This window comes from Scylla paramamosain, chromosome 31, assembly GCF_035594125.1.
Source record: "Scylla paramamosain isolate STU-SP2022 chromosome 31, ASM3559412v1, whole genome shotgun sequence".
Classification (NCBI taxonomy): Eukaryota; Metazoa; Arthropoda; class Malacostraca; order Decapoda; family Portunidae; genus Scylla; species Scylla paramamosain.
Window position 1 is genome coordinate 4,997,478 of NC_087181.1, and position 21,585 is coordinate 5,019,062.

The 21,585-nt window shown below is 37.4% G+C and overlaps 1 protein-coding gene across 4 annotated transcripts in view; it reads left to right on the plus strand.

The window, feature by feature from the left end:
* The first annotated feature begins 16,371 nt into the window (after nucleotides 1-16,371).
* Nucleotides 16,372-21,585, plus strand: part of LOC135116409 (mitochondrial inner membrane protease subunit 1-like) — a 387,804-nt gene continuing 382,590 nt past the window's right edge. Inside the window, exon 1 of one of the 4 annotated variants that reach the window (XM_064033851.1) lies at nucleotides 16,372-16,809. In XM_064033851.1, the coding sequence (XP_063889921.1) occupies nucleotides 16,762-16,809 (48 nt within the window). In that variant the 5' untranslated portion in view covers nucleotides 16,372-16,761. The remainder of the gene's footprint in view (nucleotides 16,810-21,585) is intronic. The other 3 variants (XM_064033858.1, XR_010276301.1, XM_064033850.1) reach the window with 3 other exon arrangements.

Consider the following 21,585-nt stretch of genomic DNA (forward strand, 5'->3'; position numbering starts at 1 on the left):
ACTGAAACGCATAAAAAAACACCCTATAGAAGAAACAGAGCAACATTACCAAAAACATGTAATTTGAGTGTATTCCTCATTGTTAGGTACCAAAACGCAAAAATAGAAGCAAAGTACCTTGTACATGGAAAGGAAGGGAGATATCCAGGAACGTATCTTCTGAGTGTTTATGAGAGTACTAGGCACTAAAACACTAAAAAGCATGAAAATCACTGTATGGGAGAAAATAATATACCAAAAAAGTCTCTTTTCAGTGTTTTTGAGCTGTTGGCGTACTAAAATGCTGAAATGCATGCAAAACAGCTTTTATGGAGAAACAAAAAACATTACCGAAAACAAATATTTTGAGTATTTTGGATCTTTGTAGGTAGAAAAACGCCAAAATGCATGGAAAGTACCCTGTACAGAGAAACGAAAAGATATTACAAGAAATGTGTATTAAAAGTGTTTTTGAGCTTATTAGGTATGAAAACGCTGAAACGCATAAAGAATTCTTTATATGGAGAAACAGAACATTCTCAAAAAGCGTGTATTTGAAGTGTTTTTCATATTATTATGTACAAAAACGACAAAATGCATGCAAAGTTCTTACTTATATAGGAAAACGAAGCGACATTAAAAGAAACGTGTCTTTTGAGTGTATTGGAGAATCTTAAGCACAAAAACCGCTAAGAAGCCTGGAATTTACTCTATATGGCGATACAAACCATACGAAAAAAATACGAATATGAAGATACGAAAAATGTGTCTTTTCAGTCTTTCTGAACTTCATAAGTACTAAAATGCTAAAAAGGCATGCAAAACATACTCTATGGAGAAAGAGAATAGCATTATCATAAAAGAAATAGTGTTTTTGTTCTTATTACGTCGAAAAAAATCAAAATCCATGCAAACTACCCCATATGGGGAAACGAAAAGACGTTACGAGAAACACGTATTTCTCGTATGAGTGTTTTTAAGTTTCTTAGGTAACAAAACACTAAAAGCCACAAATAGCAGTCTATATTGAAAAAAAAAAAAAACATTACCAGAAACGTGTATTTTTAGTGTATTTCTTATCGTTAGGTAACAAAACATGCAAAGCATCCTCATTAAGCAAAGAAAACTAGATTTCAAGAATCGTGTGTTTTGAGTGTTTATAAAGATAAAGCACCCTACGTGGAGAAAAACTACAAAAAAAAAAAAAAGATTTTGAGTGTTTTCAACCACTTACATACGAAAACGATAAAACGCATGCAAAACGCGTTATATAGAATAACACAATAACATTAGCAAATAAAAGTATTTTGAACCTTACAAAAATGTACTCCTAAATTAGGAAACGAAAACACTTTACGAGAAACTTGTATTTTGAGCATTTTTGAGGTTCTTATTTTTTAAAACATGAAAACGCATGAATAGCACTCTATATGAAAAAAAAAAAAAAAAAGTAAAAACGTTACCAAATTTTAAGCACATTTCACATTGTTAGATATAAAAATGCCAAAAATGCATGCAACGCATCATATATGGGGTAAGGAAACAAGATTTCCAAAAAACATATCTTTTTAGTGTTTATGAAAACTCCCTATATGAAAAAAAATAAATAAATAAATAAATAAATAAATAAAATAGACTTAATGGAAAAACATAATATTTGACGAAAAACAAGTATTTTGAGTGTTATTTTAGATTCTTACGAAGATAAACGCCAAAATCCATAGAAAGTACCCTAGATGGGGCAACGAAAACATATTAAAAGAAACATGTATTATCATTGTTTTTAGAGCTTCTTAGGTATCAAAAGGCTAAAACAAATAAATAAATAACTGTATAAGTAGAAACAGAACGGCATGACGAATATGTGTTTTTTTTTTTTCATATTTTTAGGTACGAAAACGCAAAAATGCAATAAAAAGTCTCCTATGTGGTTAAACATTACGGCATTACCAGAAACATGTCTCTTGATTGTTTTTGAGCCTGTTACACAGCAAAACAATATATGGGAATAAAAAATAACATTATGAAGAACATGTATTTTCAGTGCTGTTGAATTTCATATGAACCAAAACGATATATGCATGTTAGGTATGCAAAACACACTTTATTAAAAAAAAAAAAGAATAAAATTAATATTTTGCATTGTTTTTGAGGTTGTTACGTAGAAAAACGGGAAAAAGCATGTAAATTATTCTATATGGGGAAACGAAAAGACATTACCAGAAACATGTAGGCATTATAAATGTTTTTGAGCTTTTATGGTACCAAACCCTTAAATTCGTTAATACTATTTCAAGAAACAAAACAATATTACGAAAAAGATGTAATTTCAGTGTTTTTCACATTGGTAGGTACCATTAGGCCAAAATGCACGTAAAGCAACCTATATCTGTAAAAGAAACGCATTTTCTAGAAAGTTGTCTTTTGAATGCTCTAAAAAGCATGGAAAGCACCCTATATAGGGAAAAAAAACCACTTCATTAAAAAAAAAATGTGTCTTTTAAGTGTTTCTGAGCTACTTATTAGCTACGTATCAGAACGTTAAAACGCATGCAAAACTCTTTCATGGTGAAACAAAATAACATAACAAAAATAAGTATTTTGTGTGTTCTTGAAATTGTTACGTATCAAAACGCCAAAATGCATGACTATATGGGGAAATCAAAAGACATTACGGTAGACATGTATTTGAGTATTTTGAGCTTCTTACTTACCAAAACGCTAAAAGACATGAATAGCAATAAATATGGAAAAACAGAACAACTTAACAAAAACCGTATTTTTGTAGTGTGTTTCACAGTGTTAGATACCAACACGTCAAAATGCTTGGCAACTACCTTATATAATGAAACAAAACGATATTATCAGAAAGTGAGTGTTTTTAAGATTCTTAGGTACCGAAATGCTAAAACGTGTGAATAGCATTCAATATGGAGAAACATTACGATAAAAGTGCATTTTCACTTTTTTTTTTTCTCAGGTATCAAAACGACAAAATGCATGGAAAGCACTTTATGTTGGGAAATGAAATGACATTACCAGAAAAGTGTACAACCTATTCGGGAATACAAATGAACATTAACAAAATCGTGTTTTTTGTGTGTTTTCAAGCTTCTTTCATAACAAGATGCTCAAATGCATGCAAAATACCCTTCATGAACAAACGTAATAACATTACCAGAGTCTTGAATTCTGAATAATTTTAAGTTACATACAAAAACGCCAAAACGCATGTAAAGTACTCTATAATGGGAAACAAAACGATTTTACCAGAGACGTGTATAATGATTGTTTTTGAGCTTCTTAGGTAGGAAAATGCTAAAACAAGTTAACAACTCTATATGAAGAAAAAAAATAAATGAATAATGCAAAAAACATGTTTTAATTATTTTTCACCTTATCAGGTATCAAAACACCAAAATGCATGCAAAGCACGTCATTTGACGAAAAAGAACAACGTTCCCAGAAAACGTATATTTTAAGTGTGTTTGAGCTCGTTAGATATCAAAACGCGAATATGCATGCAAACCACTCTATACGAGGAAACGAAAAGACATTGTGAAAATTGTGTATAAGTATTTTTGAGATTCTTAGGTACTAAAAAGCAAAAATGCGTTAATAGCACTCTATATGGAGAAACAGAAAATTTTTACTGAAAACGTGTATTTTGAGTGTTTTTTTACAATGTTAGGTACCAAAACGTAAAAATACACGAAAAATACTCTATATTGGGAAACAAACGACACTATCAAAAACGAATATTATAAATGCTTTTGAGCGTGTTAAGTACCAAAATGCTGAAAAAAAGAAAAAAATGAAATAAAACGATACTTCTAGAAACTTTTTTTTCATTATTTTTGAGCTTCTTAGGTACCAATAAATTTAAAAAAAACACACAAAAAAGCCTGAAGAACATTCTATATGGATTAAAAGGAAGAAAAGAAAAATATAGCATTACCAAAAACGTGTATTTTGAGTCTTTTTGAGCTTCTTTGTTACCAAACCTTAAAAGCATGCGAAACACCCTATATTGACAAACTTAATAATATTAACAAAAAATTGTGTTTTCAGAAATTTTGATTTTGTTTGTAGAAGAATGGAAAAAAGATCCAAAATACCCGATATGGTAGAACAAAATTTATTTACCAGAAACGTTTCTTATAAGTGTTATTCACCAGAGGTAAGAAACCGTTAAAACGCGTGAATATGCTGAATATGCGTGAATATGCTCTATATGCTTAAAAAGAACGGGTTTTTTTTGTCTTTTTTTCACAAAACGCCAAAATGCATACAAAAAACTTAGTGTTTTTTTTTTATCGTTTTAGACACCAAAACGCTAAAAGGTATGGAAATAACCAAAAAAAAAAAGTGTTTTCAGTCTCTTTAAAGAAAAAAAAATGTCTTTCGTGTGTTTTTGAGCTACTTGCGAAAACACAAAAATGCATGGAAGCACCATTTATTAAGAAACAGGATAACATTACCGAAAACGTTTTTTTTTTTTTCCTAGGAAACGATATTACAACAATATTACAAGTGTTCCTGAGCTTCTTACGTAGAAAATGCTTGAAGAGCACTTTACATGGAGAAACAGAACAACATTCCTAAAAATGTTTATTTTGAGTTTTTACAATGTTAAGTACCAGAACGCGAAAATGCATGGAAAGCGAGTATTGTGTTTTTGAGCTTCTTAAATACCACGCTATATGGAGGAACAAAACTAAAATCTAAACACAGCCCATCACAGGTCGAACTTAGCCTGGTGCCACAGAAAGTTTGACCAGTCGTAGTTTACATATATATGTTTCTTCCTCTGATGGCGGTGACGCTGCTGTTTCTTCCCCCGATAACAGTGGTGGTAATTCTTTTTCTTTGCTTCTTTTTCTTGTTTTCTTCCTCTGATGGCGGTAATGCTGCTGCTGCTGCTTCTTCTTCCTCTGATGGCGTTGCTTCCTGTTGTTGTTCTTCTAAGACAGTTTGGTGGTCTGAATTGTATGGTGATAGGGTATTCATAATTCAAGTCAGGTTGGTGGAAGACTGGGAAGGGTAGGGAGGTGCTGCACACTCACCTCCCATGCTCCCCAGGTTACATTTGTAACATCAGTCAGGTTGGTTGTTTTTGGAGTCAGGCCCAGTCAGTCAAGGGTAGTGCTACGCACTCACCTTGCCAAGATCAGAGGGGTGGTGATGGTGGTGTGTACATTTGGAGTTGGTAGGATGAGTCACATTGGTGGTCAAAGTCAAACTGGGAGACTGGGAAGTGTAGGGAGGTGCTGCACACTCACCTCCCGTGCTTCCCAGGGGCGGTCAGGATGGTGGGTCTTTGGAGTTGCCAGGAGGAGTCACGGGAAGTTCTACGCACTCACCTTGCCAGGATCAGTTGCCAGGGTGGGGAGTACTGAGTTGTCAGGGTACTGGTGGTGGTCGGTACAGTTAGAGTTGCTAGGATGAGTCAGATTGGTGGTCAAAGTCAAACTAGAAGGCTGGGGAGAGTAACCTCAGTGTAACCTCAGTCAGGTTGGTTGTTTTTGGAGTTGCGGGGGTCAGTCAGTCAGGCCCACTCAGTCAAGGGAAGTGCTACGCACTCACCTTGCCAAGATCAGAGGGGTGGTGGTGGTGGTCTGTACATTTGGAGTTGGTAGGATGAGTCACATTGGTGGTGGAAGTCAAACTGGGAGACTGGGAAGGGTAGGGAGGTGCTGCACACTCACCTCCCATGCTCCCCAGAGTCCGTCAGTTTGGTGGTCTGTTGCCAGATTACAGTAAGATTTGTAGGTCAGTCAGGTTGGTTGTTTTTATGGTTGCCAGGGTCAGTAAGGCAGGTGGTAGGGAAGTGCTACGCACTCACCTAGCCAGGACAGGGTAGGATGTAGGGATGTATGGATCAGGGTCAGAGTGGGACACAGAGTAGGAGGTACTGTTGGTCTGTACATTTGGAGTTGTTCTTTGAAGTTGCCAGGATGAGTCAGGTCAAACTGGGAGATTGGGAAGTGTAGGGAGGTGCTGCACACTCACCTCCCATGCTCCCCAGGGCCAGTCAGTTAGGTGATTACATATCTGTAAGTCAGTCAGGTTGGTTGTTTTTGGAGTTGCCAGGGTCAGTCAGTCAGGGTCAGTCCAGGGAAGTGCTACGCACTCACCTTGCCGAGATCAGAAGGGTGGTGGTGGTGGTGGTCTGTACAGTTGGAGTTGCTCTTTGGAGTTGGTAGGATGAGTCAGATTGGTGGTCAAAGTCAAACTGGGAGACTGGGAAGGGTAGGGAGGTGCTGCACACTCACCTCCCGTGCTTCCCAGGTGGGGTGGTGGTCTTTGGGGTTGTCAGGGTCAGTCAGTTGGTATTGTTTTATTTTTATTATTTATTGTTGATTGCCAGACTCAGTCAGTTTTATTGAGGTGCGACTAGGAGTTTTATTGTTTTTGTTTTACTTAATTTTTTTTTACTTATTTTATTATTATTATTATTATTATCATTATTATTTATACCCATATATATTTTATTCTTTTTAGTCTGGCAGTCCGTAGACTTGGGGATAGAAGGGAAGTGCTGTGCACTCACCTCCCTTGCTCTCCCGAGGTCCGAGGTGGTAAGGAGGTTTTTATTTATTTTTATTTATTTATTTATTTATCTTTATTTATTTATTTATTTTTTTTTTTTTTTGCGTGGTAGGTTAGGAGACAAGGGAAGTGCTATGCACTCACCTTAATTCTTTATTTATTATTTTTTTTCTATCTTTTGCCTGGTAGGTTGGAAGAGAAGAGAAGTGCTATGCACTTACCTTTATTTATTTATTTATTTATTTATTTATTTTTTTTTGCCTGGTAGTCCGTAGACTTGCCAGGGTTAGGTAGGGGAGAGAAGGGAAGCGCTGTGCACTCACCTCCCTTGCTCTCCCGGGGGCCGGTAAGGCGGTGCCTTCCTCCCCTGGGGAGGGGTAGGGAGGTGCTGCGCACTCACCTCCCCTCCTCCCCGTGGGCAGTTCCATCACACATGGTGATGGAGGGATGCTCTTTCAAGGTTTTTGTGAGTTCCGAGAGGGGGGTTCGAACCTACGCGCCCCTCACTTCCCTCACGCCAAACTCAAAGTGCATCACTCTACCCACTGGGCCACGAGGGCCCTTTTTCTTTTTTTTAAAGTTGGTCTATTTCCCCATCTTCCCCATCTTTTTTGTAAAGTTGCTCTATTTAACCACCTTATGTTCACGCCAGTATGTATTAAAGAATTACGATGTCAATTATTTTCATGACGTTATTTATTTATTGTATTTTGTATGGGATAAGACCGCTGGCATCCCACACACACTGGGTTCCCAAGACTGTCACTACGCCATGAAACCCCAACGGTAAACAAGATATATTTGAACACATCATTTCCCTTCCTGTGTTCATGCAGCACCAAAAGTTCAATAAGAAAAACTGCTGCTCATTCTAATGTGAACGTTCATCCCACAGTGATAATTACATAACTGTTGACTTGTGGGAGTATGTCGTGGAGTACAAATAGCAGTAGGTAAGATCAGAGAACTTTACAGAGGCAGGAATTCCTTGGTTATGGAGCAGCCTTCTGGAACCCTCCCCTGTGCTGCACCACCACCACCACCACAGACAACAACAACAATAACAACAACACACCATTACACCTGTCCATCCTGCAGCACGAGAATGACTCAGCCCAGAGAACCACGGATTGCTTTATTCGTAATTCACGTCCACTCTCAACATAGACATCAATCAAATTATGTCACTGAAAAAAGTTGGTGAAGCACTCACTTCTTCACACAGGCTTTACTACCTATCAGCAGGATGAAAGCTTCCGACTGGGAGGAAGGGCGGCGTCGGGAAGGATTAAGAGAGAGAGGGTAGGGGGGACCAGCGGAGGCTGGAAGTGTGGTTATGCTTCATAGGTATAAAAAAGAATACTGCATGAAAAAGAAGAAAGACCTGTGCCCCTCCCACCCCTGCTCCCCGCGTGAGGCGATACGTGCTGAAGTGGTAATGTTGTTGTTGTTATTATTTTATTATTATTATTATTATTATTATTATTATTATTATTATTATTATTATTATTATATTATTTATTATTATTTTTTCTATTATTTATTATTATTATCATTATTATTATTATTATTATTATCATTAAAATTATCATTATTACCGTCATCATCGTCATCAGCACCATCATTGTAGTGTAGCTGGTTTGTGTCCTTTTATTTCCGCGTCGTATCTTGTAAGCTGTAAGTTTTAATAGTTCAGTACTCGTATTTGTAACGATGGAGACCTTGTTTTTTATTCTTTATGCTCTGCACGGTGTCATTGGCATTTACATCTGTATTTCCTAGTGTTTTTTTTTTTCTGTTACTTATGTACTGAATCTATTTGTTTTGCAGAATTGTTTTATTACCATACAACTTGATTTTCGCTCAAGTTAACATTTATGTAGATTTACTTATTTGTGTTGTGTAGGATACTTTCTTCTTAAGTGTGTTGAGGTTTGTGTTTTTCTTCTTTTATGTTCACTAGGTAACGGTGCACACAGGAATTATAAATGTTACTAATAATGATAATACTGATTATGGATGACAAACTAAACTGATGAATAAACATCGAAAAATTAATTTTAATAATATTACACAATGTGTATTATTATTATAATATTATAATATTAATAATATTACACGATGTGTACTGAGCACTGGGCTATAGCGGACTACTGGAGTGGCGATCTGTGTATACAAGTGCCACGTACTTCGTCAGTCCTTCGCCTGGGCCAAAAAACGGAAACGAATTCAGATAATTCAATTCCAGTGTGAGAATACCGACAGTGGAAGAGAGTTACTTGTAACGGTATGTGCTAGGCAACTAGGCCTAAGGCCATACAGCTCCCGACGCCTCATCTGAAACCTGACCCCAATCCAATGTACACTAACTGAGATTGGTGGGTTCAGGAGTGAATGCAAAAATACTAACAACACATTATGAAAACGTTCTTGGCACAAAGAAGTGGCCGTGTTCATGACGTGTACCATATACCTACGTCCCTACTTCATAACCATGGGGAAGGACTTTCGCTCTGCAGGCATTATGTTATTGTAGCAGCAATGTCATAACAAGCTAATCGTTATTATTCCACACACTTGACCTTTGCTGAATATCATTTAAGTATTTTTTTCCTCATAAAATTAATCAATGAGTGCACGCGGGCCACACTAAATCAACTGGCGCGCGGGCCTACAGTTCAATCACACTGCTCTAGACATTTTTCTTTCCCACTCGACATAAATATAAACAACCAGAACGATCGCTTTTGGGGGATGGAAAACGAGTTTACCAATGACTCATCATAACAAAATATACGGTACTACCATAGACAGCACCCTATCAACGTACTCCTGGCTTGTTCATGAACACAGGTAGCTGTTGATAGGAAGCCTTAAATTACATCAGCTGCTTGAAAAAAAATAAATAAATAAACACGCCAGAGTTCAGCCGTGGACTCGCGCGTCATCAGCATCATCACCCAGTTGATTTGTCCAATTTTTCCTTATTGTTATTCAATAGCAATAAGAGAAAATGGGAAAAACTGCAAGGATAACCATGGTAACAGAAGGAGAATAAAGGAAAACATACGCGCACTTGACAACTTGAAAAAAAAAGTTTTGTCTTAGGTGGCAGCGAACAAACTTACTATATTAAATAAACTTGTTATGGCCAAATGGAGCATATTTAAGCAACATATTTAAAAAAATAAATAAATAATAATAATAATAATAATAATAATAATAATAATAATAATAATAATAATAATAATAATAATGTAATTCATGGCAAACCAGATATCCTTAGACCAAATGCATGAAAAAAGCCAAAAATTATGTTTTGGCCTAAAAAAGGCGAATCTGGCAGTCCTGATCTCCGACAACGTGACGTCATGCGCGGAAAATTGAAAAAAAAATTGTAACAAAAGTGGGCTTCCTGGGTTCTCTATACTGTGCCTGGCGCTTTCAAGAGAGGCATCAGTCAATGAGGCTCCGGCTACCATGCGACTCCTATAAGAGTGCACTTCTCGTAAAGAAGCGCCGCACTCCTGCAGCAGTGACCCCTGGTACCTCAAATCCCTATGATAGTCACTAACTGATTGGGTTGTTCAGTTTTCAATGGCCCTCACAGCTAATTGTTCATCATGTGATGAGAGGAGGAGGAGGAGGAGGAGAAGGAGGAGAATAAAAAGAAAGTCCAAACAAGCAAAAGTTCCTGAGGTCTATACTGGGCTGTTTGGGTAACTACTCTACGCTAACTAGTTGAAGAGACAAACAGGATAGCACAGAAAGAGGAACCAAACGAATACAAAAGAAGTCCAAACAGTAACAGACCAAGAGGTCCTTGTAAGTCTGTTTGGGTAACTATTCTACTCTATTAGTGGTAGAGAAAGGATAGCACAGAAGAAGGGTCCTTCCATCCCCCACCCCCTATCCCTCCAGGCAAGGCTCACCTGAAAAAGGAAATGGTACCATGTTGTACAGAAAAAACAACATGGAGTGTGAGAGGAAACTAAGAAAGACAGGAGGACTACTTCGACCACATACAATCTACATGCCAGCACGGACAGTACGGAGTGAACGTGTTCGTTATTCAGACATGAACAATGACAACCGGGAATTAGTGTCTACATACTTGTCAAGACAGGTTTTCAATGAGTGAACAGTACCTGAGTTAACGACGCTTGATGGAACACAATTCAACATATTTATGACACGATTGAAATAAAATGTTTGGCTTCATTTGTTTAAAATCGCTTACCTATTATTTGCTATTGTTTCTTGTAATATTAGACATGTTGAATCTTAGGAAGAATTCCGGTCTGATATTTGTGAAAGCCTTAAAAGTTTAGTAAAGCAATATCAGATCCCCTCTTATCCTGCGTTTGGAGAGGGAGAATAGATTTCGGTCTTTAAGGCGTTCCTTGTAGGGTTTATTGCGAAGCCTTCGAGTAATTTTCGTTACTCTACTTCGTATTTTTTTTTTTTTATAATCTCTCAATATTCCTTTTATAACAGGATGACAAAAACTGTACATTGTATTCAAAATGAAGACGTACAAGTGAGTTGTACAAGGTGAGATTTTTTTTTTTCAGATTGGAAGGTGAAAACTATTAATTTATTGGCAATTTCAATGACTTCGGGCAATGTTTGCCCGAAGTTATCTTTCTCAGGATCCAAACTTTTGATGGGGGATTACTTTTTATAATTTTCCTGCGGATTGCTGTTTTCAATATTTGATACGTGGCATTTATCAAAATTAAAGTTATAAGCCACGTTTCACACCATTCAATGAGAGTGTATGCATCATTTTGTAAAATTTGACGCTGGTTTGGTGTCAGTCTTGTTAGCAATTTTAGTGTCTGTGAATTTTGACAGTTTACTTCTGATTCCTTCGTCTATGTTATTCATATATATTATGAAGAGGATCTGCCCTAAGATTGAACATTGAGAAACGCCACTGCTTACATTAATCCAATTTGAAGAATTAGAGTTTCTGGTGACCCCAAACTACAATATATATTGTACTGTCAAAAAACAAGAAAGAAGAAAAAACGAAAAAAAAAACAATAAGGAAGAGGAAAGAAAAGAAGGTATAATAAATAAAAAGAAAGAAGAAATGGAGAAGATGAATGAAGTATGGAGAATAACAAACGATCATACTACACGGGAAAGGGAAGATAATTGGCACTTGATATCGAGGAAACCGAGGAAACACAAACAAGGACACAGGACCCAAGCACTCCACAACAGGAAGACGGCCATACAACCTGGGAAGGCAGCCTGGGTCAAGGAGGGATTAACGGTAATGATAGCACGGGCAAGGCAGAGAAAGGATTTGAAAGGGAAAGTAGGCCAGGAGGCGTGAGGCACCAAGAAGGACAAGTCAGCCTACGCCCACTTAACGCTCCGCCTCCAAACTGCCCCTACCCTCTGACTGGCTTCTGTATCAAGCACCACGCCTGTGGGCGGATCACATGCATAGATGAGCAATGTGAATAGTAGATACGTAAAATGTTATGAAAATTACGATAGTTTTTTGAGGGAAACAGGCAGTCCCAAACGACTGTATATTATAGCGTGTAACAGTGGAATAATTCAGTAGCGGAGAGTACTAGAGAGTGGCAGACACAGACCCAGAGGTTCCACAGGGCCTGACCAGAGAGGGGTCGAGATGGACGGAATAACTTGAAAGTAAGTGCAGTTTGAAAGCGTATTAATGCAGTCTATAAATCAATGATCTTATTAAAGGAGGAGCAGGATGTTTAACTGATGTTTTATGTTTGTCATGACAGGTGTGTATGATGTACGAAGATTTACTCAGTCATGGAATGTTTATAGTAAGTGATGTGTTGCTGATATCATGTGTTTTTCTAACTGAACATTAATGGCGCCGACTGAATATTTGTTGTGTTTGAGCATTTGATATTGTCTGTGTTTTGCACGATGACTGCGCTGATCAGTGAATATGTTGAAGAAATATAAGGTAACACTTAATAACTTTGAATGATTTGAAGATGAATGCGAGTGAGAAATTTTGAGTTGTAAGAAATGTAAATAGTAGTTATTAATCAAAATATGAAAATGTTTGTGAGTTTCCCAGTAGCCTTTATAAACCAATTCTTTGCAACATCTCGGACCACGACACGTTAATTACTACTCGCTGTTTGCGGTCTGTCAACCAATCCTCTATCCTCGCAGCGAGGTCACCTGATATGCCGTGAGCTTTTACTTCATGTAGGAGACGCTTATGAGGAACTTTATCAAATGCTTTTTGAAAATCAAAATAAACTATATCTAGTGGCCTGGTATTATCACACATATTATGTAAGTCGTGAAAAAAGTCCAGTAAATTCGTTAAACATGAACGTTTACTACTAAATCCATGTTGAGCGTCCTTTATGATACGGTTACTTTCCAGGAATTCTACTGTTCTATCCCGTACCATTGATTCCACAAGTTTATCCACTACAAGTAACGGTGTCACACAATTAATAATAATGTGTATTGTATTTATAATGCTTCGCCTAGTTAGCAATACATGTACATGTACATGTATGTACACATACATAATGTAGATAATGTAATGTATAATGTAGTGTAGATAATGGGTGTTGGTGGATAAAGGTTGGGCGGACATGATCACGCCACCCTACGTCACAGACAGGAGGATGGAAGGAGGACGAGGAGGAAGAGGAGAAAGAGAAAGAGAAAGAGAAAGAAAAAGAGCAAGGGCAAGACTAGGAGGTGTAGGTGGTGGTGGTGGTGGAGGTGGTGGTGGTGGTGGTGGTGGTGGTGGTCGTGGAGGAATATACAGAGGAATATACAAAGAAGACGAGACAGCAACAGACCCTGTGGTTCTTACTTGGTTGTTTGGTTAACAATTCTACGCTATTAGTGGGAGAGACAGGATACCACAGAAGAACTCTCTTCCCCATCCCTCCTGCAGAACTTGGGAGGAAAAGGGAAATTATAACATTTGTATAGAAAAAAAAACAAAAAAAAACAAAAAAACATGTAATTTGAGAGGAAAGTAAGAAAGAGATGATGTCTACTTCTATCACATCTAGTCTACATACGGTCCTATTTTTATTAGTGATATCTGATGAGGCGTTTCCTCTTCCTTAAACATGCCTGCGTGGGATACATGTTTACTAGATGACTATAGTGATGGGTTAGTTGCCCAGCAAGGACTCGATTCCTTATACCATTATTGTGGCGGGGTCAGCAGTAAGTCGCCGAGGAACCTGGCCATCACCAAGGTCTCTTTGATGTGATTCATTTTCTTTGTTGTGAATTAGTTGTTTTTCTTCCTCAGTGATATATACTCTCACCAGATGACAGATGTAATCGCACCGAAAGACTAAATATCCGCGGTAAGATTTTTATGAGGAGGTGAACAGTGACAACCGGGGATTTGACATCAGATATTTATCAAGGCGATTTTTAAATGTTGCTATCGTATTCGAGCTGACTGCGTTTGAGGGCAATTCTTTCCAAATAAAAAAAAAAAAAATATATATATATATATATATATATATATATATATATATATATATATATATATATATATATATATATATATATATATATATATATATATATATATATATATATATATATATATATATATATATATATATATATATATATATATATATATATATATATATATATATATATATATATAAATGAGAGAGGTGAGGTCGAGGCGAGTAGATGAGGGAGTGGAGAGGATGGTAGGGGACGAGATGAGGGGACTAGGTGAAGTAAATGTAGATGAATTGTATAAATATTTCGTAGATAAAGTTCATACAGGTCAGTTAGCAAATATCCCGTATAGAACAATAAGATCACAAAAAAATGACCCTAAATGGATGACTGCTAGGTTAAAGCATTATATAGGGCGTAAGAGAAGTATATATAGGAGATTAAGGGCAGGTGAAGAAGTTTTAAGGACACAATATAATGAATTAGTTAGAACAGTCAGGAAGTTAACGAGGAAAGCTAAGGACAATTATGAATCCAAGGTAGCCAGCCAGGCGAAGACGGACCCCAAGGGATTTTATCAGGTATACAGGACGAAGAATAAGGATACTGTAGGTCCATTAAACGCAGCAGATGGGGAGCTGGTTAGTTCTGGGGAGGAGATTAGTAAACTTCTGAATGATTATTTTTTAACTGTCTTCACCCAGGAAAACATGCAGGATATGCCAGATAGTGAACAGGTGTTTAGAGCAGATGAGAATGAGAAGCTGACAGATATTTCCATAACTGGGGAGATAGTGGAACAGGAGATAGATAGGCTAAAAAAGTTCAAGTCACCAGGACCTGATGAAATATACCCCAGAGTACTTAAGGAATGTAAAGAGATTATTAGTGAGCCGTTAGTTTCTGTCTTTAGGAAATCACTGGAGTCGGGTGAGGTACCGGTAATGTGGAGGCAGGCTAATGTAGTACCCATCTTTAAGAAAGGAGATAAAACTTTAGCGTCTAATTATAGACCTGTCAGCTTAACTTCAGTTGTAGGTAAAATGTTAGAGTCAATAATAGCGAGGAACATTAGGGAACATTTAGACAAACATAACTTGATAAATCAGTCACAGCATGGCTTCACGAAGGGAAAGTCTTGCCTGACAAACTTGTTAAGTTTTTATAGTAAGGTGTACGAGGCAGTAGATAATGGTGATAGTTATGATATCTTATATCTGGACTTTAGTAAAGCATTTGACAAGGTACCCCATCAAAGGCTCCTGAGAAAGGTTAGGGCACACGGGATAGATGGGAAGGTGTTAGGCTGGATAGGGTCATGGCTTAGTGACAGGCGACAGAGAGTGGTAATAAACGGCTCGAAATCCGAGTGGGGTCATGTAATTAGTGGGGTGCCACAGGGATCAGTATTAGGGCCATTATTATTTCTAATTTATATCAATGACTTGGATAGTGGAATCCACCATACTCACACCCATCTCCCCCTCCCTCTCTCCTCCGCCCCTATATATATATATATATATATATATATATATATATATATATATATATATATATATATATATATATATATATATATATATATATATATATATATATATATATATATATATATATATATATATATATATATATATTAAATTTGAAAAGTTCATCATGATGTACACTTTTCAGGGGATTAAAGGAACTCTAAAGGTTTTGGGTTTTATATATATATATATATATATATATATATATATATATATATATATATATATATATATATATATATATATATATATATATATATATATATATATATATATATATATATATATATACTATAGTATATATGTATAGTATTTAGTATAGTATTCTATACTATACTAGGCAGGTCCAGTGAAAGGTATCACACTAAATGTATTGGTTCATCCAGACGAGTTAGCAGCACAAGCATGAAGGAGGGTGGATCTCACAGGTGTTCGCTTCTTACCAAGAAGCGGTGACATCCAGAACCAACAGCAACTACGATATCTGTGTGGTCTCTGGAGCCTTTGTTGTTGTTGTTGTTTTGTTGTGTAAGACGTTATAGGGAACATCCTGTGTCCTCGCAGTAACTACTCGAAAAGGGAGGTATCTAACTAGGAGTGGTGAGAGTTGTTTTTGTTTTTGTTGTTGTTGTTATCAGAACCACAAACGGAGGAAGGCGGAGGTGTTGTATTACTGAACAACAATAAAGAAAGAAGAATAGATGAGTCAGGCCACCTTGGCGGAGATACTAAAAAGTTATTTTCATGTTTTGTGCCGTGAATACTTTTTATGGCTAGACTGAAGTGGTACTTATTATTTTCTAAGTATATCCTTGCTGTTGTATTTAGGTTTGTACCGCTGAATGTTGGCAAGCTTTACATTTATTATTTTTGCTTCTTTTTATTTTCTTATTTGATCTTGTTATATATGTAATGGTGTTTGTTCGTTTTATTTTGTTGCAGCTGTTGTGCATATTTAACATTCTCAGCGTTTGAAGTGTGTTCTGTTTTCAGTGTTGTTTTCCATGTATCCATGTGTTCTTGCTTGGAGGAATTTGACACGTTTTATTTATGACATTTCGTGTTTTTGTTCAGTATTTATTCTTTCCTCTTTTGTTCATGTGTATGTTGTTAACTCATGCAGTAAAGGATTTCTGGTGGTTCTGTTTATGATGCTTCATTTTTAGCTCTTTTTAGAATAGTGAAGCTGCATCACTTTTTTATGTGGATGTTTTGATATTTTCAGGAAAGGATGGCAGGTGGTGCCGCGGTGAACACTCCCAACACATGCAGGAGGAAAGTGAGTACCTGCTTCATTACATCATGTGCCCCACTATTTTGGAACTCACTGTAAATTTTTTTTTTTATTCATGTCAACGGATACCTGTCACTGTTGCCTGCCTTTCTCCTGTCAGCTTCCCACGAATCTATTAAGGAAAGAAAGGATGTGCTTCCATGGTATCGTGTCAGTACTATTATCCATGGAAGGATTAGTTTAATTTTTTTTTCCAAAGCGTTGTTTTGTCTCTCATTTTTCTGCCTCCCTATGGTATATATATATATATATTATGAAAGAAGAAAGAATGTAAATTTAGTGTATAATGTTCATTGCTACATCTTACAGGGAAAAAAGTCCTTTGAGGATTAACAAAGATTCTTTTCAAAACTATAATTTTTGTATTCCAGTATTCGTGTGCTTATTTTAGTGTATGCATAGAGAAAAGGATATTTTCTATAATGATGTCATCTTTTTGGTATAAATATTTATTTAGAGATTCAGTTGAAACCTAACAATTAGCCGTTATTATTGCGTTCGTTCATATATATATATATATATATATATATATATATATATATATATATATATATATATATATATATATATATATATATATATATATATTGTATGTACGAATATATGAGTGAAGAAAGGAAAGATGCAATTACAATAAAATCCACAATATTCACTTGAATATTCACTTGAAGACTTTTTTAGGTAACAAATATCAGATCTTCAAATTTATATGTCTATTTATCCTTTACTGTATTTTACCGTTATGTAGATTAATACTCTTTTGCACGTTATGATAAAGTGTCCTTGGAAACTATTACTGTAACACATTTCATTTAGTGTGAATTTGGTTTCCACGTAAAAAAAAAAAAACTCTCCTTCTATGGAGAAAAGATATTTATATTTTCTTTGTTCAATTGGTATTGATATTATTTTTAACTCTGATTTCCCGGGAAGCGCCACCACCATGATATTTGTGACCTAACCTAAGGTAACTTTTTAGCGTCATAACCTTTGTTGCAGCTTTATTCAAGTAAAATCAAAGAGAGGAAAGCTTGTATAGTTCTGTGAAGTGTTCTTATTTGTCTCTGTGTGTGTTGATTGTCGCCTTGAAAAGTCAAGGTGACGTGGGCCTTGATGACTAGAGCCGGCCCACACTATTTGTCTCCCTTTTTTTAGAGGCTCGTCGTTGTAGATTTCTGAAAATATTAGTTTTCCTAACGTTTTTATTTTCCTTGTCAGCGAATGAAAGATAATTCATGATTTTCTTAATCATTTAGTAACGTATTTAATATCTTTGGAGGGATCATTCCCGTAGCGGAGCGAGGGGGCTCTATTTTTGTTACCGCACATCTGTACACCCCACCGCTCCCGCCTGGCCCTGGAGGGCACAACGATGATTTGGCCAGGAGCACCTTTTGATGTCCATCGTATATAAAAGTTTCGATTTCATTTTCGGAAACACTTCTTGGTAACTTCTGATGGCGTATCTTTGTTATTTTATTTAATTTCTTCGTCAGACTCACCTTTTTGTTATATTTTGCATATTTCGATTTATCGGCATGTGGGCGAAGGTTTCTGCCTCGCAACTCGCACAACTATCGCCTCATCACTACAGATCGAGCTCGAGCGCACAAAATGCGCCAATTATTTGCCATATATATATATATATATATATATATATATATATATATATATATATATATATATATATATATATATATATATATATATATATATATATATATATATATATATATATATATATATATATATACATATATGTATATATATATATATATATATATATATATATATATATATATATATATATATATATATATATATATATATATATATATATATATATATATATATATATACATATATGTATATATATATATATATATATATATATATATATATATATATATATATATATATATATATATATATATATATATATATATATATATATATATATATATATATATATATATATATATATATATATATATATCCTCAGGCATTGCATGTTATATATATATATATATATATATATATATATATATATATATATATATATATATATATATATATATATATATATATATATATATATATATATATATATATATATATATATATATATATAGAGGTGGAGTCTGATGGAGTGAGGTCTATACACCTACTCCACAACATGCAATGCCTGAGGATGCCTTCCGTGAGGGTGAAACGTTGGAAGCAATAAAGTGATGAAAAAAAAAACTCTGAATGTTTATCCTTTTCACCTCTAATATTTATATATACATATATATATATATATATATATATATATATATATATATATATATATATATATATATATATATATATATATATATATATATATATATATATATATATATATATATATATATATATATATATATATATATATATATATATATATTTACCACCCAATTAAATCCTCACAACGCCAACCAATCACTGTCCATCATCCACCACGCCAGCCAATCACAGGCGCCACTCCAAGCAGCCGTGGGGCGCTAACTCCAATCTCCTTTTGTGTTGCTTGGTGGGGCCCAATTCCTGCTAAACATAACCCTGCCGCACCTGCTGCCGAAAAAGAGACACTGTGTAACTCTATGGCATGACCGGGACTCAGACGGTGACAGCAGTTAGTGGAGAGAAACAGACAGTGGCGACAATCAGTCCAGAGAAACACGCAAATTCATCAAAGCGAGAAGCAATGAAAAAACCAAGCCAGACAAGCGCAACAAGGCACCCAGGAAGGTTGGATGCTGCGCCTTCATCCACGCCTTCCTGCGGCTGTTCACACGCAAGAAGCGTGGGCAAGAAAAGCCTGCTATGATACACACTTCCCTGGAAGAGTCTCTGCCTGTGCTGACTCATCTCGGAGAGTCTGCGGTGCACCAGACTGTTATGGAAGAACATGTTATGGAAGAACATCTTAAGGAAGAACATCTTATGGAAGAACATCTTGAAGAAAAACATCTTAAAGAAGAACATCTTAAGGAAGAACCTGTTATGGAAGAACATCTTAAGGAAGAAACTGTTATGGAAGAACATATTAAGGAAAAACATTTTAAGGAAGAACATTTTAAGGAAGAACACGTTATGGAAAAAATTATAGTGCAAGAATCTACTGCTAGAGAAGAAACTATTGTGAAGGAACCTGTTATGCAAGAACCTGGTGTAGAACATCTCATGAAAGAACATGAGGTCAAAGAACATCTACTCGAAAAACAAGAGGTCGAAAAACATCTGATGGAAGAACAAAACGTCAAAGATCATATGATGGAAGAACAAAAGGTCGAAGGACATGTGATGAAAGAACAAAAGGTCAAAGAGCCTCTGATGGAAGAACAAGAGGTCATAGAGTATCTGATGGAAGAACAAGAGGTCAAAGAACATCTGATGGAGGAGCAGGAGATCGAAGAGCATTTGATGGAAGAGGCTGTGCTGGAAGAGCCTGTGAAGGAACAGCCTGTGCGGGACAAGAGCATGGCGGCCCAGCCTGCAGTGGAAGAGCCTGACGACAGCGACTCTGATTTCGACGACGATGTCGCTGACGACTCAGGCTCCAAGCAGTCGTCTTGGGAAGAGTGTCCGCGGCTTGCATGTCAGGGCAAGGCCTCCCTAGGCAAGGCCGAGAACAACAGCATGATGGCTACCGCCCCGCCCTCCGCCGCGCCCTCCACCACACACGAGCTGCTGCTGTGGCCGCAAGGCGCCGCCCGCACCTTCCATAGCTCCGCTGTCGTCGACCCTCCCGCTACGTTGGTCATGGGCACCAACAAACACGAGACGGACCACCTCCTGACGCAGGCCACGGATCGCGTCGTCGTCTTCCACATGGATGACCTGCCCTCAGCCCACGTGTACCTGCAGCTGGAGCCCAAGGCTGTCAAGACCTGGGCTCAGGAAGTGGATGAGGCGGAGGAGAAAGGCCTGGACGTGTTCGCCCCGCAGACAAACTGCCTTCCCTACAGTGTGATACTTCACTGCGAGACAGGCGCCTCAGAAGAAAATCAGGCTGCTGCAGCTGCAGCCATTGAGATCAAGATGAGTGCCACTCAGAAGGGCAGAGCCCGCCGCAGGGCCTTAGCTGAAGCTCTTAAACCTTCAGCAGAAAGCGAGGCTGCCGCGAAGCCCGAGGAAACTCGCGTGTCAGCAGAAAATAAGGCTACTGCAGCTGTAGCCACTGAGATCAAGTTGAGCACCTCCCAGATGCAAAGGACCCGCCGCAAGGCCTTAGCTGAAGCTCTTAAAGCTTCAGCAGAAGGCGAGGCTGCTGCGAAGCTCGAAGAAACTCGCGCAGCAGCAGAAAATGAGGCATCAGCTGCGAGGATGAAGAGTGTTGCTCGGCTGCCGTGTGCCGAGAAAACCTCGCGCGCTGATTGCACCGAGGAGACTCGCACACCCGACAGGACACCCATTTGGCCCTCGCCCTCAGCGCGGGCGTCTGGGAGCGACGGGGATCCCTTGGTGACTAAAGCTACTGCTGCCCCGGCGACTTGTGGCGGGACGAGCGCTACGAGGCGGCGAAGGGCCCGCCGCAAGGCATTAGCCGCCAGGACTAAAAGCGAGGACTGGCTCGTCGCGGGCACCCACTAACAGCCGGTATCCGATAGGACGCCCGTCTGGCCCTCGCCCTCCGTGCGGGTGTTTGGGACCCACGGGCATCCCTTCGTAACCACGTGGGAGGAGGCTGCGTACGGCGCCTTTCCCGCCCGCCGGCATTATTGAGGCCCGTGTCCA